Below are 25,332 nucleotides of genomic sequence, written 5' to 3' on the forward strand. Positions count from 1 at the left end.
GCTCAGCGGTGTCGCTGAATTTGCATGACTTACAATTGATTGGATGTTACTTTTGATAATTGTATAAGCAATTTCACCTCTACAACCTTAAGATGAGTTCACTTTGTACTTTTCCAGTTATTCGGAGTAATATGGGCATGATCAATACTTACGGTTATAACCACTCTGATATAGGTGGCATGGCACAAGTCTAACTGAATGAGACAAATGGCCAAATTCAGTAGACCCTGCAACAAGACCAATGAAAGTATAATTACTTTAATATACTTTTTTTTCCCTACTTTTAATCGGGTTAGCCCTGCCAGAGGTCATTAATATTTCAGTGATCGAATCCTTGCGGCATGGGTAATGCCATAACTTCTTGTACTGATTATAATTTCTTTAGTCTTCATGGTGGTGGACTGTAAACACGTGGCATGTATGAAATGACGTGATTTCACAGCTAATGTTATAAAGTGTAGATATGTCAACAATTAATACCTATATTTAGTTTTTCACTTAAAATCATCTCTTGCAGTAAATCTGTCCAAATTTTACTTGGCTGGGTCTATATCGCTTGAAGTCCTGATTGGTTCAGCAAGCACAGCCTGAAATGTGATTGGATGAGCTGATTTTGCCTACACTCCGATGCAGCTTTAGAGGGGAAAGGGAAAAAAAATGGGCGGATACGCTTCATGCAAAATCCATAGATATTTAATACAGTATGGCATTAAATGTACACAGATTTATACAAGTTGAGTCTTGGAGTAGATTAGGATATTTGTTTTTTATTGCAGGCAGTGCATTAGATCTTTTAGTTTTGATTGATGGATGCACTTTCAGTCTAGTTTATACGTTGCGGAAACCTTTTTTTATATCAAGCAACAACCCAGTGTTGTATCGCATTGAATGGGACCATTACTGTGCCAAGATTTCAATGGGTCAATATGTATACTGACAATGTTTTGTGCAAGCAGGACCTTATATCCAGTACTTGATTGGACTGTTGCTTAAAACGAGAGGCTATAAAGGACCAATAAGTTCAAAGTGGTCATCTGGAACTGTCTTAAGCCTTTCTGCAAGTTCACCAGATAACCACAGAGAGGCGCTGAATGCACTGAAGTGACACACTGCAAACGTAGTATCTTTCTACCCTCTTATTGACCTTGTACCCATAAAGTATTACACACTGCTCAGTTTAGGCCTTTTGTATAACTGCAGAATCATGTTCAGCACGATTTCACAGAACTGCCAGTGTTTGGTTCTCACTGAATTACTGAGAATGGGGATTTCAGAGCAGTAGATGCTGGGGATACGGAAACGCTGAAAGTGATAGAAATGTAATATCCCGTAACCTGCTGCAATGTTATTTCTACAGTCTGCTGCTACTTGGTGGATGACTTTCCCGATTTGCCAGGGTGGGTCTGTCCTGTTTGCACACAGAAGGTAGACAATATTCACAAGTGGATCATTAGCCATTCACTAGGACCCTGATGACTGAGCTGAGGCATAAGGCACAGATAACCATTAGTGACTATTGCTGTTCACATAACAAGAGATGGATGACTTCATAGGATAGCTAGTTAGAATATGAGGACTATGTTGTCACGGATATCACACAACAGTATGACACCAGGCCATAGTAAGACAGTGGTGCTGATGTAAGTTTACAGCTCTATCATTCTGTGTACAGAAGTGGTACAGTTATGCTGTGTACACACAGTGAGATTTGACATTAGATTTTGAGTATATAGTCAAAATCGTATGCAAATCACATGCAGATTGCACAGGTTTTTTACCTTGCGATCCCGAAGCGCGCTTCCGTGACAGCACAAATCGTAACCCAGATAGACAGGGCAGCAATGACTATATAGTGCAAATCTAATGCATATGTATGTAAATAGTACAGAGTTAGCAAAGATTGCATAGCACTCCAATCTTATGTTGAATAGCAAGGGAATCTCACCATGTGTACACACCATTACTGTATTGTATCCCATGGCAACCAACCAGATTGTCTGTTACAGTTCAATTCAAAACTGTGGAAATACAATCCTAGCAGGCCCTAACTTCAAAACTGACAGGGCATGCTGGGATGTGCAGTTCCACAGCAGCAGGAGTGCCACAGATTGCCTACTTATTGCATGAAGGTTTTTCAGCACAAATTGCAATGTTATGTAGTAAACAATACGGTTAAGTGTTTTTCAGTATTTATCCAACATTTAGAATTGTTTGCCGTCCTGCAAAGGAAGATTCTCAGCACGCGTCAGTCATCGAATGCAGGCCATACAACTAAAGGGGTGTTCACACAGTGCGATATTGCTTGTGGTTCGATTGGAATCGATTCAAACAGCAAGGAAAACTCATTCAATTTGGACTATATAGTACAGATCTATTTTTCTATTCGATTTCGATGCCGCGCATCGTATCGAATGCAGTTGAAAACCATTCAATGTCCTTTCGATCCGATTTTGCTTTATGTAAGCAAAATCGAATAGAAAAATAGCCCAAATCGAACCATGTGTACAGGGCATAAGGGGAGACCAGACAGACCCTGCTCTGTGATTTATATGGGGTTCAGCAGAATCCAGCATGATTCTGACCCGTTAATTCCTGTCATTTTTGGTTTGTATCTGCAAATTGAGATTGTGCAAGATGTTTGACGATCACCTGACCTAGGCATCTGTAAAATGGGGGAAATGTCTCGATTTGATGTATAGGCAGTTTTGAAAATGTACAGTGATTTTCGTAAACGATTGTTGACGAACAGTCAGACAGCTCCCTGTGTGCACTTTTAAAAGAGTTGGTATTTTAGCCAGGAGGGAATTTCTGGGTCACTCGAAAGGACGTCCTTAAGTGTGACTTGGTCTAATTGGTTCTTGGTTTACATTGTGTAAATCGCCAAAACCTGAAACCGTTTTAACTTAGCCTTTTGCACTGTCAGCCACCATGGAGGAGCAGACTGGAAAAATAAGATTGGGCAGTTGTTTTCTGGGGTATTCTTATGAAGGGTTGGCTAAAGCTAAAATGTTGCCTTGTATAAAACCGCTACTAATCAAATTTATAAATGTGGAAACCCTTCCCTACACTTACAGAACTTCATTTTTGATATCCTACTCGCATTTGATATGTGGCAGAGTACAAGCTGCCCTGTTAGCATAGGGAGAACGTGGCGTGTCTAATGGGATTACAGGAGGAAGTCCGATAAGCTCTTGGGACTACAGACACATACATTTGTGAATGTTATTAGTAACTTTTGTATAAGACAACCTGTAGTTTTAGCTTCAGTGATGCTGTAAGAGCTATTTTGTATTTAATGCAGAGCTTTGCTGTGAAAAAAATTGTTTGTATCCTAAAATTTTAAAACCTCTCTTAATTCCAGTGCTCTTCTTATACGACATGAAATCTTTAAAAAAAAAAAAATTGTTTCTTTATTTTCAAATTGGAAATTCTTTTTTTTTTTTTTCATTTGTATATAACCTGTTAAAAATTTTATGTACAGTCTTTTATAATAAACCATTCTCCTACGTAATCAAATGCAGCTTTTGTTTCAGACTGACGCTATTCAATCATAGGTGGAAATTGGGAGAAAGGAAAAAAAAAAACAGAACAAAACGTTTAATAAAAATGTAGAATTTGTCTTTTTAATGTTTGCACAGGTTTTGGCAATGCGGAGGTTCATACATGTAGCCTGAAGTACACACCAAATTCATTGCGTTTATTTTCAAGTTAGCCTTTTGCACACATAGTTCACCAATGTAAACAAGGTTTTGTAGAATTAAACACACAATTAGCGACTGTGGCACCAACGAAATTGTAGCTTTGATGTGACAGAAGTGGTAAGTTTTTTATGAATGATAGTTTGGGCCATATACCAACCGCATGCAAATAGTCTCTACCTGAGCATTTGAAATGCGTCTGGGGTGGTTCCAAAGCTCTAACTTTAATTTATCATTTCCATTGATTTTTAGAAAAGGATTGGTTTCTACAGCTAACCACTCCATTTTCGTTTTAGGGGGGCATTTATAAAAGCCTGCAAAGAGAATTGTAAGAAAATACCAACCAGTCAGCTGCTTTCATTATTTGTAAATTAAAAGCTTATTGGTTAGTACTTTTCTCTCTTGCCAAGCTTTGATAAATACCCCTCTTAGAATCTTAAAATAAATATACACTCTATCCTATAACTCGTACCCCTTTTACATCGCGATCGTGACCTGGTTCTTTCAGAGGTGTATTCAATCTTGGGTTACGGCTGTCGAGTTGGCCTGACAGCCGTAACCCTGTCCTGGTCTGCTCGACTGAGAATTTGCAGGCAGGATTCAATGTCCCGCCTGCAGCAAAATGAGAAGGGAGCATGGCCGCGAGCTGCGGTCTGGAAGAGGCGAGCTGCAGCCGGGAGCTAGTCACTTCCCGGCCGTTCTGAGCAGAAGGAGCCCGACTGCTTGTGAAGTAGGGCTTGTTCTGCCGAGATCCCCTGTTCAATGCTGTCGGGGAAGACAGCATTGACTAGGGCCCGACGGCCATCTCCCCCGTCAGGAGATTGTAATTACAGTAAGTAAGTTTAATTTATATAGCGCACTTTCTCCAACAGGACTCAAGGCGCTTGAAGATTGAATACTCCCCTAAACCTGGGTTGCCCACTATACAGAGGGGGACAAAGGTTTAACTTTTCTTATAATCTGGGTCGAAATGCCGGGTTAGTCAAACCAGGTTATTCGGTGTGGTGTTTTCACGGGTTGGGATCGTTAGGTGGACATGGTTCTAGGTCGACAGGTCAATAGGTCGACATATTGGTTTTCAGTTTTTTGACCCGAATGTGGATACAGTCGACATGGACACAGTTTACAGCGCACTGCATCCCCCTGCAATTGTGATGTAACAAAGCAAGGATAAGGAAGTTTCTTATGTTAAATTATATCTAATATGAATTACAAAATAATTTCACATAAACTACAGCTGTGTGAAAGGGATCCTGCTCCAGGCATAGTGGTTCACTTATAGCACAGGTTCTCAAAATCGTTCCTCAGGCCCCCACACAGTGCATGTTTTGCAGGTCTCCTCACAGAATCGTAAGTGAAATAATTAGTTCCACCTGTGGATCTCTTAAAATGTGTCAAATAATAAATGCATCTGCCAGGTGACCTGGGAAACCTGAACTGTGTGGGGTCCTGAGGACTGAGTTTGAGAACCCCTGACTTATAGCATTTGTCCACTTTCATCCTCCGGTGGTGGGGACATCCTCTACTGCCCTGCACCTCACATCTGCTCTATCAAACCTTACATGCAACATATCTTCTAGTACAGGGGTTCTCAAACTCGGTCCTCAGGACCCCACACAGTTCACGGTTTCCAGGTCACTCGACAGGTGCATTCATTACTCATTGACACATTTTAAAATATCAACAGGTGGAGCTAATGATTTCACTTGTGAGGAGACATGCAAAACATGCACGGTGTGGGGTCCTGAGGACCGAGTTTGAGAACCTGTGCTCAAGTACAGTGGTTCTCAAACCTGGTCCTCAGGACCCCACATAGTACATGTTTTCCAGGTCACCTGACTGGTGTATTCATTACTGACTGACACATTTTAAAAGATCCAAAGGTGGAGCAAATGATTTCACTTGATTCTGTGTGGAGACCTGCAAAACGTGCACTGTGTGGGGTCTACTGTGCTTTAGTAGAACAGGGACAGGTAACGTGGCACTACAGATCCCAGCATGCCTCTCTCACTGTTAGGGCTATTAATGCCACAGGTTTCTTATCCCTGTAATACAGTGGTTCCCAATCCTGGTCTTCAGGAACCCCCAACAGTGCACATTTTCCAAGTCTCCACACAGAATCACAAGTGGTATAATTAGCTCCACCTGTGATCTTTTAAAATGTGTCGGAATAATGAGTGCACCTGCCGGGTGGCCTGGAAAACATGCACTGTTGGGAGTACTTGAGGACCAAGGTTGGGAACCACTGCTGTAATAGAACACAATTGAAGCAGTATAAATGCATTGGAGCCTCCAGGGCTGTCTGATGTGATAGAAAATGACACGGAGGAGGAGTTTACAAGTGGATAGAATCCTGTGTGAACAGGAGCCAAGTGTACAGACAGACTGTATATACAGCAGTTACAATGACATACATTGGTTTGTTCTGCCCTGATGCACTGACATGCTGTCCTGGTGTACAGTAGCAGGAGACCCGATATGCTGAATGCAGAGATCGCCATAGCAGCTTTACAATGAATACTTTCTGAACAGCAAGAACAATGGAACTAGAAAACAGTAATTATGCACTGCTTGCTTATTGCTGTACCTACAACGGGTTGGGATCGCTTTGTCTACAGCATGTTGGTTGACACAAGCATTAGGTCGACAGTCAAAATGTCGAAATGGGGTTTTTCACTTTTTTTTTTTACCCAAAAGATGACACAGACGACGTGGACACAGTTTCACATGCACCGCATCCCCTCCCTTCACTCGGCGGCACACTATTTTATTCTCCCACCACGCCCTAGTGGATGGTAGGGCATGAAATACCACCTGTCGGCTCAAAAAACTGACAACCCCATGTTGACCTTATGCTTGTGTTGATCTAAAGATCTGTTAAACCCATGTCGACCATCATGCTGTAGACCAAATGACCATATCCCCCTACAACACGAGGCAAACAAGCTCAGGAACCAAATGTTATTTTTCTATTAGCCTTGTTTTGTAGTATTTAAAATGGTACGTGCTATTAATGATGGTCATGGCTGAAATGACATCAGGGGTTGTAGTACATGCTCAAAGCCAGCATATTGTGCTATATGATTACTTTGCCCAAGCTCCCTACCCTAATGACTACCAGGGCCGAGAACTCTGTCCTACGGAAGGTTCCAGACCAGATTATATGCTACAGTATTAGCTAATATATACAGCAGCAGTGGGTATAAATGGCTGCATAAGGTGGACCAGGATGTCAGTCAGTCATGTAGCACTCTTTTATAACTGTTATACCTGCACTCTTATAATTCATAGCAAAGGGGCAAATGTCCTGTTATATAGGGGGAAATTTACTAAAGGAAATTTGTAAAAAAATAGGTGTATTTGTATCCAGAAATACACTTATTTTTTACATTTACTATCCCGAAAATATGGCAATTCGTATTGATAGCACATCAATACGAATTGCCGTATTTTCAGGATAGTAAATGTCAAAAATAAGTGTATTTCTGGATACAAATACACCTATTTTTTTTACAAATTTCCCCCATAATGTCTGCAAATTCAATACACTGCAAAGAGCAAACCTGGAGATAACCTGACAATTTATACCCCTTTTAGACATACGCAAAAATCCCCGGATTTCTCAAGTTTACGCGCTTAATACCATAATCCATAATTTAAAAAAAAAAAAAAAAGGGATTGTACCAGGTTTAAAATCCAAGGGTTGTATGTCTGAAAGGGGTATTATACATGTTAAGTATCCCTTATCTGAAATGCTCAGGAGCATTTTGGATAAGGGAATAGGGAATATTTCAGATATGGCAATTTTTTTTTTTTTTTTGTACTAATACCTGGTCCCCTGGCATTCATCCTTAGAGGCCTCCCCGGTCCCATTGATGCATTGTGCGGGTGACATCACTGGCACAACTGCGCAATGCATCATTGGTACCAGGAATGTCTCTGAAGATAGACACCGGTAAAGCACGCAAGTATGAAAGACTGTACAGGGGCGGGGGTGTTAAAAAAAAAAAAGAAAAAAAAGAATATATCTATCTCTATTTTTTTTTTTTTAAAAACTACAGTGGGGCACAAAAAATTTGACAGCCACCGATTGTGCAAGTTGACCCACTTAAAAAGATGAGAGGTCTGTTATTTCCATCATAGGTACATTTCGACAGACAGAACGTAGAGGAAAAAAAAAAAACGTAATCACATTGTATGTTTAAAAAAATCAATTTATTTGTATATTCTTGCGGAAAATAAATATTTGGACAATAAAACAGTTAAACGCAATACTTTGTAATATAACCTCGGTTGGCAATTACAGAGGTCAAACATTTCCCGTTTTTGACCAGCTTTGCACAGACTGTAGCAGGTATTTTGGACCACTCTTCCATTCAGCTCTCCTCTAGATCTCTCATGGTTTGGGGCTGTCGCTGGGCAACACGGACTTTCAACTCCCTCCATAGATTTTTGATTGGGTTGAGGTCTGGAGACTGGCTAGGCTTCTGTCTCGCACAGTTGAAGTGTACCTATGATGGGAAATACAGGCCTCTCATCTTTTTAAAGTAGGTCAACTTGCACAATCGATGGCTGTCCAAATACTGTTTTTGCCCCACTGTACGATTTTCAGAATATTTAGTTTTTTGGATATACGGATGAGGGAGACTCTTACAAAAGTTATATTGTATAATGAGAACATTTGCCTGTCTTATTATGCACGCATAACATACACTGATTTATGGGTAATAATATATGCACACGCATTCCTTTCCCACTTGGACCAAGCAAGTATCTTTAGCCTAAGTTTGTGGTTTATACATCTGCAATAGTAAACAGAATTATGGGCATATTTTAAGCAATTCTGCTCATTATATTCTGTTTAGTAAAGTACCGAAAGCCTAAATTTACAAGGACGTGTCCTATACTGTAATGCTATGACAGATATTTATTAGTTGTTACAATATCTTTTAGAATGCATATTTATTCTCCTACAGAAAACACCCGCCCAGCTGTAGTGTCAGAGCTAACTAAGCAAGTGGCCGATTGGTAAATGCTTACCTGAATTGCCCACATGGTGAGTCGGCAGATAGATCTGCCAGTGGTGTACCCAGCCTTAGGGGCATATAGATTTAAAGCTTCTAAAAGTGAAAAGAGACAGAAAGGAAAGATATCTGCACACAAATATATAATCCAGCTAATTGCAGAGCAGGTTTAAACCGCCTTTGTTCTATTGTTGTATCGGGGGTGCTGTCCTGGCAACTAGGGTACTAAGTTGACACAGGAGGAAAGGAGTTACACAATAGGTTTTTTAAAACATAAACTTTTATTATTTCATTAAAAGGGGTTAAAGTTTTGGACAATTACGACATGTAGACATTTAACGTTGTGCTCAGAGTAGTTGGAAATTGTGTAAAGAGTTAAAATGATTGAGTTGGCTGTGAAGTGTTTCTGTATTGTAGCTTTGTTACACTTTGCCATAGGAGAATATTGATACCTGGGATCTATGCTTAGAGCAGTCGTAGCCAACTCCAGTCCTCGAGAGCTACCATCAGTTCACATTTTGTAATACCCCTATTACACCAAAACGTTGGGTCGCACCCGGCTTTTTGGACCTAGGATCAAGCCGGGTGCGACCCAGCGCTTTGTCCCTTTTACACCGGCGCAGGCCGATCGCCACCGCCGGGACCCAGACCGCTGCGCTGGGGGCAAGCCCAGCACTAAGGTAATCTGCTGGGCTGCCCCCAGTCCCCATGCACCCCCCAGCCCTTGTCCGGGAAGTGAATGGATGCTGCACACAGGCATCCATTCACCGGTCCGCAGGTTGCACGTCCCCCATTGATGTAAATGGGAGCCGAGTCGGATGACCCGGCGTACCCATTTACACCGCCCTCTACCCAGGTCCTGGCCGTGTTCTACCCAGGTCAGGACAAGGGTAGAAGTCCCGTGTAAAAGGACACGGCCTGTCCCATTTACACCGCCGATGATCCAGGTCTGACCCATCGCTGACCCAGATTTTTTGGCGGTGTAAAAGGGGTATAAATCACCTAGATGGGGCACAGGTGCACTCATTACTGATTGACACATTATAAATGATCCACAGGTGGAGCTAATTATGTCATTTATGATACGATAAGGAGACCTGGAAGACATGCACTGTTGGTAGCTCTCGAGGACTTAGATCATAGGTTAAAATGTCTACGGGAGAAATTTACTAAGATGTGTATTCTACTTCACATGTGATATTACTATGGGCAACCAATCAGAATCTACTTCTTATTTATTTAGCACACTCTAGAACAGGGGTGGCCAAACCGGTTCTCGAGATCTACCAACGGCCCACGTTTTCCAGATCACCTAGCTGGTGCACAGCTGCAGTCATTACTAACTGTCACATTTTAAAACCTGCTGCATTCATTCCTACTATAGATCCACAGGTTGCCTGGAAAACATGCACCGTTGGTAGATCTTGAGGACAGGTTTGGCCACCCCTGCTCTAGAAGATAGTAGACAGGATCTGATTGGTTGCCCAAAGCAACATCACATATGAAGTAGAATACACATCTTAGTAAATTTCCCCCTATGTGTTGTAATTGTCCAAAACTTTTTTTTACCCCTAAACATTTCACCTCAAACTAGGAGGGGCTTTCCCCCACAGCCGGATACAGTAAAGGGCTGCAGGGACTCTACCCTCTTACTTTTGAATGAAATAATAAAATCCCTTTCCTCCTCTGTTTCAAAAATTTAAAGAGGTAATGTTGCCCATAGCAACCAATCAAATTCCATCCATCATTTTTTAGGATGCAATAGAGATATAGAATCTGATTGGTTGCTATGGGCAATATCACTTTTTCTTTAGAGTCTTTATTAAATGTAGCCCTTAAGTTTCTAGATCTATATACATTCCAAACCACCTGCTGTTGGCTTTGAGGTACTACAACAAGTACATGTCAGATTGTCTTTTAATCAGCCATAAACAAAATTTAAAGCGAAAAAACCTTGGCATTCTATTTGTTCCAAAATATACCCTTTGAAGTCTCGCCCACAACCCTAGCGCTGAACATGATATGGCTTCCTCTGTTAAAATCTTAACAAAAAAAATAATAAAAAAATACAGTACTGTAATGGTGAATGAAAGGCATAATAAACAGATTTACTCTTAAAAGTCATTTTTAGTGGCCCGCACAGGAAGTAAAACCGGCTGTGTTTCTACAAGTTTTGCAGTAGGCACTGTTTGGTGGTAGCTGCCCGGACAGTTCCCAGTCCTGACTTATTTGTCCCTTGTGAGCACGGTCTCTGTCAGCTGGATAAGAGCATCTCTCTCCGGGGACGGCTGGAGCTTGCTGATTTCTTGGATTGCTGCGTTACAGTAACGCTGGGCGAGGTAGGTGGTTTCGTGTACACCGTCACTCTGGTGGGTAAAAAGGAGGTAAGTTAATACATAACACAGAATACTGCCCATATATGGGACTACTTGGCATATGGAAAATGCAGAGACTTGCCACATATACACGGACTGTGCCAATTAGGCTTGTTTCGCAGGCCAGTATGACACTTAGCGGCTCAAATCGCAAGACACACAATTGAGGAAAAATCTAGTGTAAATAAAAAATTCAATATATCAAAAGCCATTGAGTATTTTATTTGTTTCAAAGATTACCAGTATTGGGAACTATTGCCAGCATACAGTATATAAAATAAATACACAATGATCACGCAGCAATTAAGAATGCTGTAAATATTGGTGGCATAAACGTTTCGGCATCACGATCTTATGGAAATTGTCATTGGTTCGGTGTCTCTTACCTGGCACACGTACTTCCATGCTTGTTCCACATCCCCTGGCGAGCTGAACCGCCTCATGATCATAGCATTCAATTCAGGAAACTGCAGTCACAGGAAGCATTGGGTGACATTAATGAAATGTTCCAGGGAGGGAACAGGAAGTAGTACAGCATAGCGTGACCAGGCACTGCATCCTGTCTCACTGCTAGAGTCTACTTCCACAGCTTGGTTAGCAGACCTCTCATAGATTTTAGTACAGACAGCAGATGATAGTGGGTTGGCGCCAATTGACTGCCTTTATAGTTCCGTACAATGGTTTTGTGCATTAACAAACCAAGATGTAGGTGCTTAAAACCAAAAATGGAACAGAAAGTAAACTCTATTTTTGAGGTAATCCGTGTCAAAACTGCAGATATGATATGGCTATGGGACAGAGAAAGGCATTGCAATACCTTGGTTCATACTTCGTCATAAATAAATAGATGTTGGCCCTTTTTCAGGTCTGTTTGCACGGGGACCGATGTTTTTTCGATGTGCATGCAAGCAACCTGGTGGGTGGGGCGGGCTACCCCATTACCATATGGGAAAGCCCAGCATTTCCTGGGCATTCCCATGAGAATGCTGGGTGTTCTCATGCTAATGAGGCATGATGGAGAGGCGGGGGGGCGGGCAGCTGACATCACCGGATTGTAAGGTTGCTCTAAGGCAACCTTACATATGCGTGAGCCTTCGCCATCATTCAATGGTCGGCAACCATCGAATGATGGGGCGGATCCCATCAGGCTGCGAATGGATGCCGTGTGTGCGAATTTGCCTTGCAAATGGGTGGTGGCCAGCCACCATTTGTAAGGTGGGGTTTGGTGGACTCGCAAGGCTGCGAATTCGTGACCCCCGTTGTGGAGCTGATAGTCCCCATGTTCCCTATCACCCCACTCCTGAGATTCAACCTCTGACAGTAAACACACATTAAACAGTAAAAAACCAGAGAGGCTGCAGGTAATGGCCAATAGCATAGGAGTCTCTCATTTTACCTGTTGACAAGCAAATAGCACTGGACCAGTGGCCAATCCTAATCGCAGATCTGCGGCTGTTGGTTTCCCCAATCGGTCAGCGCAAGCTGTAAAATCTAACACATCGTCGATCAGCTAAGAGAAGGAACAGAACTGATGTAAGTATTTACTGTATTTCCAAGGTGTTACAGGGTGTGAAAGAAGTAGCTTAATACCGCCTTTCCCATACTTCTAAGCAGCTTTATCATTCACATAAACTGCAATATCTGCATCATTGCTACTAGCCTAGCCAGTAATCTCAGCAATGACTGATCAACCTACAGAAACAGTATGCAGCCATTAGCAGCCTTCCTGCCTAGTAACCATCAGATAGGCCGCACTTACCTGTCAAGCTCCTACGTCCCTGTGCACGGTCATGTGATAGAAGGCTGCACAGCTTTAGCAGATGCAGTGTGTGCCTATACCATTATTCAGACTGGGGAAGTGTCTATGCTATTATAGGGAGAACTCTTAAATTATTAGGTAAAAAAATTCATATTTCTTTAACAGGTGTTCAATTATAAATGTATAAGTCATTCTGCACAGAAGTAGCTATTGGTTTATGGAAGCCGGGAATGCAAACACTGTCATATAGGCACATAAAGCCCAAGTCACTGCTTACCTGGAAGGCTATTCCCACATTCTTGCCATACTGGTAGGCAATCTCATGGACCTTGGGATCAGGACAGCCTAAGATGGACACCTGACGAGCACATAAACACCACACTAATATACAGTACTCTAATCATTAAAAGCAATGGTGTACATAAGAGATTAATATGCACCTGGCCTATATTGTCCAGCCAGGAGAACACCGTAACACTTCACTGCCTAGCACTCATCTCCTCTGTATCTGCTCTCATCTACTGTAGCTCACATATCCCACTCTCCTCTGTACCTGCTCCCTCATCTAGCTCACATATCCCACTCTCCTCTGTATCTGCTCCCTCATCTAGCTCATATCCCACTCTCCTCTGTACCTGCTCCCTCATCTAGCTCACATATCCCACTCTCCTCTGTATCTGCTCCCTCATCTAGCTCACATATCCCACTCTCCTCTGTACCTGCTCCCTCATCTAGCTCACATATCCCACTCTCCTCTGTACCTGCTCCCTCATCTAGCTCACATATCCCACTCTCCTCTGTACCTGCTCCCTCATCTAGCTCACATATCCCACTCGCCTCTGTACCTGCTCCCTCATCTAGCTTACATATCCCACTCGCCTCTGTACCTGCTCCCTCATCTAGCTCACATATCCCACTCGCCTCTGTACCTGCTCCCTCATCTAGCTCACATATCCCACTCGCCTCTGTACCTGCTCTCTCATCTAGCTCACATATCCCACTCGCCTCTGTACCTGCTCCCTCATCTAGCTCACATATCCCACTCGCCTCTGTATCTGCTCCCTCATCTAGCGCACATATCCCACTCTCCTCTGTATCTGCTCCCTCATCTAGCTCACATATCCCACTCTCCTCTGTATCTGCTCCCTCATCTAGCTCACATATCCCACTCGCCTCTGTATCTGCTCCCTCATCTAGCTCACATATCCCACTCTCCTCTGTATCTGCTCCCTCATCTAGCGCACCTATCCCACTCTCCTCTGTATCTGCTCCCTCATCTAGCTCACATATCCCACTCTCCTCTGTATCTGCTCCCTCATCTAGCGCACATATCCCACTCTCCTCTGTATCTGCTCCCTCATCTAGCTCACATATCCCACTCTCCTCTGTATCTGCTCCCTCATCTAGCTCACATATCCCACTCGCCTCTGTATCTGCTCCCTCATCTAGCTCACATATCCCACTCGCCTCTGTACCTGCTCCCTCATCTAGCTCACATATCCCACTCGCCTCTGTACCTGCTCCCTCATCTAGCTCACATATCCCACTCTCCTCTGTATCTGCTCCCTCATCTAGCTCACATATCCCACTCTCCTCTATACCTGCTCTCTCATCTAGCTCATATCCCACTCTCTTCTGTATCTGCTCGCTCATATCCCTGTCACGGCTAAAGGGCTGGATGGAGTCGTGTGGTGCACAGGAACCGGAGACGGACCAGGAGGAGTAGGATTGAAACGTGCAGGTTTAATAACGGATTTCATAAATGATAAACTTCACTCAAATACTTCTTTAAGTGACAGTTGGAATAAATTAAATAGAGTCCAGCACAATACTAATAACGGGCAGGGAAATCTGGAAACGTATACTTGGTGAGCCAGAGTACATAGATGAGGATCCGGAAGGAGGTTGATTTGATGACAGAAGAAATGGATCCGGATGACTGAAAGATGATGGAATGAATGAGTTGTATGAAGGAGGACAGCGGGAAGCTGTGCAGGGTAATTCTGGGACACAAGCAGGAACAAGCACTAGGTAGGACTTGCAGCATTGGTGTCAGGAGAAAACTTCCTTGTAGCAAGATGCAGGGAGCAAGGCACCAGAGTCAGGAGAGAAAGAGCCAGGATCCGGGAATCAGCTAGGAGTTGTGAATGACTCCAAAGACTCATTGCACTGACACTGAACAGCCTAGGCAGATCCCCTATATCCCCAGGGGATGGCTGCCATTGGCTGTCAGCACAGGATGAGGAGGGAACCTCCACTCTGGGCCAATCTGTCTCCTGCCCTCAACCAAGATGGCGACGCCGGCCTCCCGGCACCACTACTGCTGCCATCCCTACCCAGAGCTGCCGCTACCCGCACACCGCAGACCGGAGCCTGCACACGCTAGCCGGCGGCGGGCGCGGATGGGCGAGTACTGTACCCGCCGCGCTCCGTCGCGGCTACGTGTGACAGTACCCCCCCTTTTCAGGGTGACCCCAGGGCGCCTATGGGCCTTGTGCGGATTTCTCTGGAGAAATTGCTTTACCAGTTTTGGAGCGTGCAAATCAATGGAATCCACCCAAGAGTTCTCTTCGGGACCAAACCCAACCCATTCCACCAGATACTGGGTACGAGAATTGCGGCAACGAGAGTCTATAATGCGTCTTACCTCGAATTCAGCCCCACTTTCGGAGTTAATCTTGGGCGGTTTGGGAATCTTCTTTTGATAAGAGTTCAACCTTAAAGGCTTGAGGAGGGACACATGGAAGGAATTCGAAATCCTTAGGGAAGGAGGAAGTTGAAGTCTATAAGCGACAGGATTAATGACTTGGATGATAGGGTATGGCCCAATGAACCGGGGAGCCAGCTTCATAGAGGGCAGACGGAGGCGTATATGGCGGGTCGACAGCCATACCCGGTCTCCGACTTTCAATCTGGGCGCTGCCCTTCTTTTCCTGTCTGCCATCCTCTTGTATCGGGCGGAAGATTTAAGAAGAGCGGTGTGGACATCCGACCAGATTTTAGCAAAGCGTTGTAATGAAGTGGTTGCTGCAGGAACTTCGGAAGAGGATAATTCTGAGAAATCCGGAGATCGTGGATGTTTGCCGAATACTGTAAAGAAGGGGGTGGTTCCGGAGGAAGAGTGATAGGAGTTGTTATGCATATATTCTGCCCACGGGAGAAGATCCACCCAGTCATCTTGGGAAGACGAGACAAACAGTCGGATAAAGGCCTCCAAGTCTTGATTCACCCGTTCTGTCTGGCCGTTGGTTTGGGGATGAAAGGCAGTGGAAAACTTGAGTTTGACCTGTACCGCGGCACAGAGAGCTCTCCAGAACTTTGCAACGAACTGTACTCCGCGGTCGGATACAATCTCTTTGGGCAGTCCGTGAAGTTTAAAAATGGTTGAGATGAATAGCTGAGCCAGTACTGGAGCAGAGGGGAGACCTTTTAGTGGGAAAAAATGGACCATTTTCGAGAATCGGTCGACCACTACCCAGATTGCGGTATGACCTTTTGAGGGAGGTAGTTCGCAAATGAAGTCCATTGACAGATGGGTCCATGGTTCTGTGGGTATGGTTAGAGGGCGGAGAGGACCAGCGGGAGTTGTTCTGGGCACTTTATGCTGAGCACATCTTACACAAGAGGCAACGAAGTTGGTTACGTCGTGGCGGATGGTTGGCCACCAATAAGAACGTGACAGGAACATCAAGGTCTTTTGTGCTCCTGCGTGCCCTGCGAAGCGGGAAGAATGTGCCCATGACAATATTTTCTTGCGAAGTTCGGGAGGAACGAACGTTTTACCTGGAGGAGGAGATGGCTGTACGGTTACTTGGGCGAAGACCAGCGGATCGAGGATTGGACGAGGAGGTGTCTCTAGGTCAGAGGTCGTCTCAAAGGAGCGGGATAGAGCGTCTGCCTTAGTATTCGTGGTTCCAGGTCGGAATTTAATTTGGAAATCAAAGCGTTCAAAAAACATGGCCCAACGGGCTTGGCGGGCAGTAAGGCACTGAGCCTGTTTAAGAAAGGACAGATTTTTGTGGTCTGAATACACGGTGATCTTATGTCGTGCCCCCTCCAGAAGGTATCGCCACTCCTCTAACGCAGTTTTGACTGCAAGCAACTCCTGTTCCCCGATGGGGTAATTCTTCTCTGCTGGGAGGAATTTTTTGGAGAGGAAGGCACAAGGGTGTAATTCTTGATCCTCACCTTTTTGTGACAAGATGGCCCCGATCCCTTCCGAGGATGCGTCCACCTCGAGAATGAAGGGCCTGTCGAGGTCTGGTTGGAGGAGGATTGGTGCCGTCATGAATGCTCTCTTTAACTGCTGGAAGGCAGAGGATGCTTCTGGCGACCATCGGCTTGGATCAGCTCCCTTGCAAGTGAGAGCAGTGAGGGGAGCAGCGATAGTAGAGAAGTTCCGGATAAATCGCCGGTAATAGTTTGAGAACCCTAGGAATCTCTGAATTCCTTTGAGTGTTGTGGGGGCTGCCCAGTCTTGGATGGCTCTCACCTTCTCTGGGTCCATTTCTATCCCAGTGGCGGAGAGAATGTGACCCAAGAATGGAATGGACGTGACCTCAAAAACGCACTTTTCCAACTTGCAGAACAGTTGATTTTGGCGAAGACGTCGTAGGACTTCGGACACTGTCTGTCTGTGAAGTTGGAGATTTGGAGAGAAGATGAGTATATCGTCTAGATAGACTACGATGGAGTGGTACAGCAAGTCCCGAAAGATATCATTTACAAACTGTTGGAAGACAGCGGGGGCGTTACAAAGGCCGAAGGGCATCACCAGGTATTCATAGTGGCCGTCGCGCGTGTTAAAAGCCGTCTTCCACTCGTCACCTGGACGGATCCGGATCAAATTGTAGGCCCCTCGCAGGTCCAATTTAGTAAAGATTGCTGCCCCTCTGATCTTGTCGAATAGTTCTGCGATAAGGGGTAAGGGATAGCGGTTTTTAATGGTGATGTCGTTCAGGCCCCTATAGTCGATACATGGCCGAAGACCGCCATCTTTCTTTTTCACAAAGAAAAACCCGGCCCCGGCCGGAGAAGTAGATGGTCGAATGAAACCTTTGTTTAAGTTCTCTTGAATGTATGAGGACATGGCCTCAGTCTCAGGTAGCGACAGGGGATAGATGCGGCCACGAGGAGGGAATTTCCCGGCCACCAGCTCTATCGGGCAGTCCCAAGGACGGTGAGGAGGCAGGGTGTCGGCACCACCTTTACTGAATACATCTGTAAATGAACGATATGGTGCGGGTATCGACAAGGGTGGAGCTGAAGAGGATGAAGGACAGTTACCCTCACGTTGTGGATGGGTCTGGTAGACCGGAAGGATCTGAGGAATGCAAGTAGACTGGCAATCTGTTCCCCAGGCCTTGACCTCCATATTGGTCCAATCGATGTGTGGGTTATGTTTGGAGAGCCAGGGAAGGCCCAGGACCATTTGGTGTGAGGACTGTGGAAGAATGAAGAATTCGAGGGTCTCTTGATGTAGAGCTCCTATGAGCAGTGTCACCGGGGTGGTCTGATGGGTGATTTGTCCACTACGAATTCGACTCCCATCCACTGCAGAGAGGACCAGCGAGTGATCCAGGGGTTGCACAGGCAGGGCATGTTGGGTAACAAAAGAAGAAGAAAGGAAGTTTCCCGCTGCTCCAGAGTCCAATAGGGCCTGAACTCTTTTTCTCCCTTGGGGACACACAAGGGTAACCGGAATGGTGGAATCAGAAGAAGAGGGAGATGGAAGCAAGACTCCTAATCGGACCTCCCTCGGGGAGATTAGGAGCGGTCGTTTCCCGGCCGCAGCGGGCAGGAAGCCAATAAGTGAGCTGAGGAGCCACAGTACATGCATAGATTCTCTCGCCGTCTTCGGGACTTCTCTTCGAGAGAGAGACGGGAGCGGTTGATTTGCATGGGCTCATCTGTTGACACCGCAGGAGGCGGGGTTGGTTTGGAGGCTGGTGCGACATTGGAAGGAAATCGAGGGCGAAGGCGATCAGAGCGATTCCTCTCAAGTTGGCGTTCTTGGAGTCGCAGATCGACTTTGTTACATAATGAAATGAGTTCAGCCAGGGTGGAAGGAGAATCGCGAGTTGCTAACTCGTCCTTGATGCGCCCGGCTAGGCCGTTCCAGAAGGCAGAAACGAGAGCCTCTTCGTTCCATCTGAGTTCGGAAGCCAGGGTTTGAAATTGTACGACATATTGTCCCACTGGGCGACTGCCCTGACGAATCCTTAGGATCTCCGTGGCTGCGGAGGACACTCTGCCAGGCTCGTCGAAGATGCGACGGAAGGAGGCCACAAATTCTTCATAGTTATTGAGGATGGGATCCGCACGCTCCCAAAGGGGGGACACCCACTCCAGGGCTGGACCCGCCAGTAGGGACACGATGTAAGCCACCCGAGTCTTGGGAGAGGGGAAATTGGAAGGCTGGAGGGTAAAATGGACGTCACATTGATTCAGGAATCCTCGACACCCCCTCGGGGACCCGTCATATTTACTGGGGGTTGACAGGTGTAGCTGGTGAGGAGCAGCTGGCCCAGGGGGAGCAGCAGGGGCCGAAGCTCCGGAGGTTGGTGCTGCTGAAACTGAGGGAGCCGCCTGAGGTGATGACAAGGTCTGGAGAAATTGAGCCACTTGACGCTGGGTAGTCTCTACTTGTTCCAATCGAGCCATGATGCCTTGAAGAACATCCGTCATGGAGGCCTGTGCTTCACCCGATTCCATCGGGTCAGTGCAAACTGTCACGGCTAAAGGGCTGGATGGAGTCGTGTGGTGCACAGGAACCGGAGACGGACCAGGAGGAGTAGGATTGAAACGTGCAGGTTTAATAACGGATTTCATAAATGATAAACTTCACTCAAATACTTCTTTAAGTGACAGTTGGAATAAATTAAATAGAGTCCAGCACAATACTAATAACGGGCAGGGAAATCTGGAAACGTATACTTGGTGAGCCAGAGTACATAGATGAGGATCCGGAAGGAGGTTGATTTGATGACAGAAGAAATGGATCCGGATGACTGAAAGATGATGGAATGAATGAGTTGTATGAAGGAGGACAGCGGGAAGCTGTGCAGGGTAATTCTGGGACACAAGCAGGAACAAGCACTAGGTAGGACTTGCAGCATTGGTGTCAGGAGAAAACTTCCTTGTAGCAAGATGCAGGGAGCAAGGCACCAGAGTCAGGAGAGAAAGAGCCAGGATCCGGGAATCAGCTAGGAGTTGTGAATGACTCCAAAGACTCATTGCACTGACACTGAACAGCCTAGGCAGATCCCCTATATCCCCAGGGGATGGCTGCCATTGGCTGTCAGCACAGGATGAGGAGGGAACCTCCACTCTGGGCCAATCTGTCTCCTGCCCTCAACCAAGATGGCGACGCCGGCCTCCCGGCACCACTACTGCTGCCATCCCTACCCAGAGCTGCCGCTACCCGCACACCGCAGACCGGAGCCTGCACACGCTAGCCGGCGGCGGGCGCGGACGGGTGAGTACTGTACCCGCCGCGCTCCGTCGCGGCTACGTGTGACAATCCCACTCTCCTCTGTACATGGTCTCTCATCTAGCTCACATATCCCACTCGCCTCTGTACCTGCTCCCTCATCTAGCTCACATATCCCACTCGCCTCTGTACCTGCTCCCTCATCTAGCTCACATATCCCACTCTCCTCTGTATCTGCTCCCTCATCTAGCTCACATATCCCACTCTCCTCTATACCTGCTCTCTCATCTAGCTCATATCCCACTCTCCTCTGTACCTGCTCCCTCATCTAGCTCACATATCCCACTCGCCTCTGTACCTGCTCCCTCATCTAGCTCACATATCCCACTCGCCTCTGTACCCGCTCTCTCATCTAGCTCACATATCCCACTCGCCTCTGTACCTGCTCTCTCATCTAGCCAACATCTAGTGGACTTTATCTCCCACCCACTGTGGTGGGCAGCAGCATGTTGAATACTGCCCTCAAGCTGATTCATGCCTCCTCTCAGTTATATGCAAAGGCAGCAGCACACTCACTCCATCTGCACATTCTCTATCAATCTGAATCGTATCTAGATAAAATAAACAATAACTAATAAAAAAGTGATACTGCCAATCAAAACTACACCCAGCACATTTAATTAAGTTCTGGGTGGACCCCAATGAAAGCAGCCAGTTTTTTGCCTTTACGTCTGGAAAGAAGGTTCTGCAAGGAGCCCTATGTAATCATAGCAGTACCAAATGCTGCATGAACCTAGAAATATGGGTACTTGTGTACTAGCACGGCGCCCACGATAATTAGTCACCTGATTTTTTTTCGCATCGCATGCCATACACCTGATGGCATGCGATTTTGACCCATATATGATTTTATAAAGTGTGGCGAGCGACGCAGATACCTGTGAAGCCCGCGAGGGGACGCGGATACCTCGCCACACTTTATAAAATCAACTCCACGCCGACGTGGATAGTGGGGGTATGAAAAGGTCGTAGGACGCATACCGCTGCGCTCGCCACGCTTCGGGTTCACATTTATACTTGGGGGGTGGCGTGGGGGTGCATTTAAGCATTGTAAGCACCCATTAGGGTGATTATACAATTTATAATCGCATCCCATCGCATTGTATGGCATTGTATGCCATATACAATGGCATACAATTTTAAAATTGTATGCCATTGTAGAACATCGGCCGATATCGCATCGCATGCGATATGGTCTGCGATGCGATGGGCGCACAAGTACCGAAATATGAAATGTTTTTAGGCTTTCCAGAAGCAAAACAATCCAAAGCTTTTGGTTCCATTTAACTATAGAAATAGCGGAACGTACATACTGCTTTACAGCTGTTGGCTATGAGACTTGCTGTCTTCTTAAACGTCTTCTCCAGATAATGAGCAAATCTTTCATTTTCGTTCTCTTTGGAGCCCAGCTGGAGAAATTCACCTGGATGGCGGTAACATGAATAGAAGGACCAGGCTTAGTTCATGGTCAGACATGCACATATAATGTAACAATTGCTGTGCATGGCTCCCTAGACCCTTTCAGATAACACCATTGGTTTCAGACTCCAATGCTGATAAATTAACGCATTTATTATTATTTTTTTATAGCTATAAGGAGGTCACAACTCATTTGCATTTAAGTGACCATATCCATTGATGAAGAGGAGCCACATTGAAACCGGATGAACAAATTACTCAAACAGCGCCTGCTGTCGGTGATTGTATACTATATTGTTGTTTTGCATGTTAGTGGCACTTATTCTATTCCTAACATTTTCCAAGATAACATGTGCGTATGTAACAGTGATCACAGCCATAGAAAAGGAGCAAAACATTCACTCACCACGTACTAAATCTTCAATGACCTGAGATAACACCGGGATTATAGTGGCATTGCCTATCCTCGCCAAGGCTACGGATGATGCAGACAGTATAAAATCGCCACAGAGGACAGCCTTTAAAAAAATAAATTAGAACAAAAATTAGTAATGAAAATAATAATAATCATGTCTAAACTGCAAGGTTTGTATTCATGGTTTGAAAAGCAACACAAGCAAGCCGTGCTAGCAAGAAGAAAACCAGATTTCAATATGGAGTCCTTTAGCCTACTAAGTGAATAACATCATCCCTAATACTCCACAAGAGATGCAGGAGTGTGACACAGGGTATCCGCAACCCTGCAACATGTGAATTGCTGCTTTTCATTTAAAAAGCTACCTAACATTTGATTACTATTGAATAGAGTTTACTCATAAAACCTGTAATCATCAACCTGGGTGTGCAGCTCCCCCAAACCACTAAAGCAATGGTTCCCAAACTAAGGGGGGTATTCAAACACAGTCGTGCTCCCGCAGCCATCTCCCGACGGGGGAGAAGGCTGCGGGGCCCTATTCAATGCTGTCTTCCCCGACAGCATTGAACAGGGTTTCACCGCAGAACGAGCTCGACAGCATAAGCTGTCGGGCTCGTTCTGCCGAGAAAAGCCGGAAATAGGCGAGCTCCTGGCCGGAGCTCGTCTATTTCCGTCATCAACTCGCGGCCACGCCCCCTTCTCGCCGCTCGGCGGCCGGGACATTGAATCCCGACCGCCGAGCTCCAGTCGAGCCAAGCGAGAACGGGACAGGGGCACGGCTTGACATAGAATCTCAGTCTACATTGTTTCATACTGTTTACAGAATTCCTCAATAAGAAAATATTTTGCCTAAGAATTGTGTAAATAAAAACAAAAACAAACAAACAGTGATTTCAAAAAGTCTGGGAACCACTGTCCGGAATATCCCAGTGCTGATCGTCTGTACACCGTTCTACACTGCTCTGATTCAAAGGCGCAGCTGGGTTGTTCATGGTCATACACTGTAACCTTCTTAATGCAGAAACGTGTTCAATGAGGATGGCATATACTGTGTACAAGGGACGGGCATTGTACTGCTACAGGGACCCTAGGTAAATAGGTAGATTGGAGCAGAGGTTAGCAAAACTCTATATTTTGCCTTGAGGCATTGAATTTCACCCGCAATCAAAAGCATTGTAACTGTAAATGTAGAGCTACACCAGAATAGCTTACTACAGGAAAGATAAACCTTACTAAAAAACAAAACAAAAAACCCAACAAAAACTATAGGACAAATAACACGTAACTTGACTATTATTTCATCAATTAAAAGCAAGCATGTATAAGCCATGTGCGATAGATCTACAGTAAAACGATACGACGTCAATAGGTCCGCAGGGTAAAAAGGCTGACAGGTGGAAAGTCAACATTTTCAAAAGGTTGATACTAGTTCCACTTTATCATTTACCACCCACATGGACTATGACTGGGAATAGTAACATGTACGGAGCACAATGAGGAACCTAGCCCGAACCATGGCGGGCGACGGAAGCCTGTGACGGTCACATTTTCAATCATTTTAATTTTAACTAGATTTGGTGAAACAAAGACACCCGTCTACTTTTTCCATATTTTACTTTTTGACCCTGTCAACCATTTGGGGTGAACCTGCTGACTGTCTATCTTTTACTGTATCTATTGAGCCACAGCTGAACTAGTGACAATATATGAATAATCATCTTTAAGTTTTGTCCCAACTCTCTGATGCCAGAGTTCTCCGTAACTCTGAGGCCTGGACTTTGAGGGGTAATTCAATGCCCCTGAGGGCGAGCTATCGCCGGCAAGAAGTGCTGATAGCTCGCCATCAGTATTTAACTCCCTGCTTCCACCTGGCCTGTTCGATGCGGCGAGGTGGAAACTGCGAGTGTGGCCATTAACACGGCGGGGCTTGCCACAAAATGCTACATTTGCGGAAAACCTTGCTGTTTTGGCGAGGAAAAGCCATACAAACCCCCTCGCCGGCCGCATTGAATACCGCTCTTTGACTCAGCCACTCCACAGCACTGAATATTGCTAGTTCCATCACTCACTTAGCATTATTGTTCTGTTCCTTGGCCCAATTTTAGACATCTTTATGTTTTCCTCTCATAAAAATTACATAGACTAGCGGAACCTGGTTAAAATTAAATTACCTTATTCCTTTTAGTTTGGCTTCTTCATGGTATATTTTAGATTTAATCATAATAGCAAAGTAAAACCCGGTTTACCTTTCTTTCACCCCATATCTGATTGACAGTCTTCTTTCCCCTCCGAGAATGGGACCCATCGATGACATCATCGTGCACCAGGCTAGCCGTGTGGATCATCTCAGCAATCACGGCAATGGAGCGCTGGGCGGGGTGCACTTCCCTGCAGAGACATGGTTGGATTACCTCTCAAGACAGCAGTGTCATGTGACCCCAAATTTAAAGCTCATTTCATTTACAGACAGCACTAATGCTACTTGTATACCGTATACTAGTGCCTAAACTGAAAACAAATTCTATACATAGTCTTATAACCAGACCTTCTGTCTAAAAAGAGTTTCAGCACTGAATTTTTAGTAATTTATTCTTTTTTTAATGGACACCTTTCTGTATAACAGTACAATGGGCCGCTTCTGATTTGGAAGTAAAGCAGAAGAAACAAAGTAAGCAATTACACATGGGCAAAACCGTGCTGCACAGCAGGTGATGCAGATGTAATAGAGTTAAGGGGCAAATACACGGGCCGATTTCAGCCCCTTTTCTGGATGAGTGGTCTCACATGTCTTTATCACCAGCAAGGAAAGCCAATGCTTGCACTGCCCTTCCCTAGATCGAGGGACATTGCCCATTAAAAATAGGTAAAGCTCAGCATGATCGCTCAGCTTCGCGGGTGCACAGCGATGTGTGCTGAGCGATCGTGCAGAAGCATGTCGCTCAGCCAAAAAGCCAGGTCGCCCCGTGTGTACTGGGCTTTAGATTTGGGTAAGCTGTGTCCAAACTGAAATCTAAATGGCAGTCTAAAAACAAAGCTGTCTAGCATGTTGGAAACATGCAGAAGCAGACAGTATTTACCCTACACACAAAAAAGAAATATATAAACGGATGTTACAAAAGTTACTTCTTTTTTGCTTTACCTCCATATCAG

At 45.2% G+C, this 25,332-nt stretch overlaps 1 protein-coding gene across 2 annotated transcripts in view; it reads right to left on the minus strand.

Moving 5' to 3' along the window:
* Nucleotides 1-7,891: 7,891 nt before the first annotated feature.
* Nucleotides 7,892-25,332, minus strand: part of PDSS1 (decaprenyl diphosphate synthase subunit 1) — a 28,203-nt gene continuing 10,762 nt past the window's right edge. For both annotated transcript variants that reach the window (XM_083189230.1, XM_083189231.1), the window contains 7 exons: nt 24,429-24,570; nt 22,174-22,285; nt 21,662-21,771; nt 13,134-13,214; nt 12,494-12,607; nt 11,484-11,564; nt 7,892-11,088 (listed from right to left, as the gene is read on the minus strand). In XM_083189230.1, coding sequence (XP_083045356.1) covers nt 10,948-11,088; nt 11,484-11,564; nt 12,494-12,607; nt 13,134-13,214; nt 21,662-21,771; nt 22,174-22,285; nt 24,429-24,570 — 781 coding nt within the window. In that variant the 3' untranslated portion in view covers nt 7,892-10,947. The remainder of the gene's footprint in view (nt 11,089-11,483; nt 11,565-12,493; nt 12,608-13,133; nt 13,215-21,661; nt 21,772-22,173; nt 22,286-24,428; nt 24,571-25,332) is intronic.

This window comes from Crinia signifera, chromosome 5 (assembly GCF_055691185.1).
Source record: "Crinia signifera chromosome 5, ASM5569118v1, whole genome shotgun sequence".
NCBI classification, from domain to species: domain Eukaryota; kingdom Metazoa; phylum Chordata; class Amphibia; order Anura; family Myobatrachidae; genus Crinia; species Crinia signifera.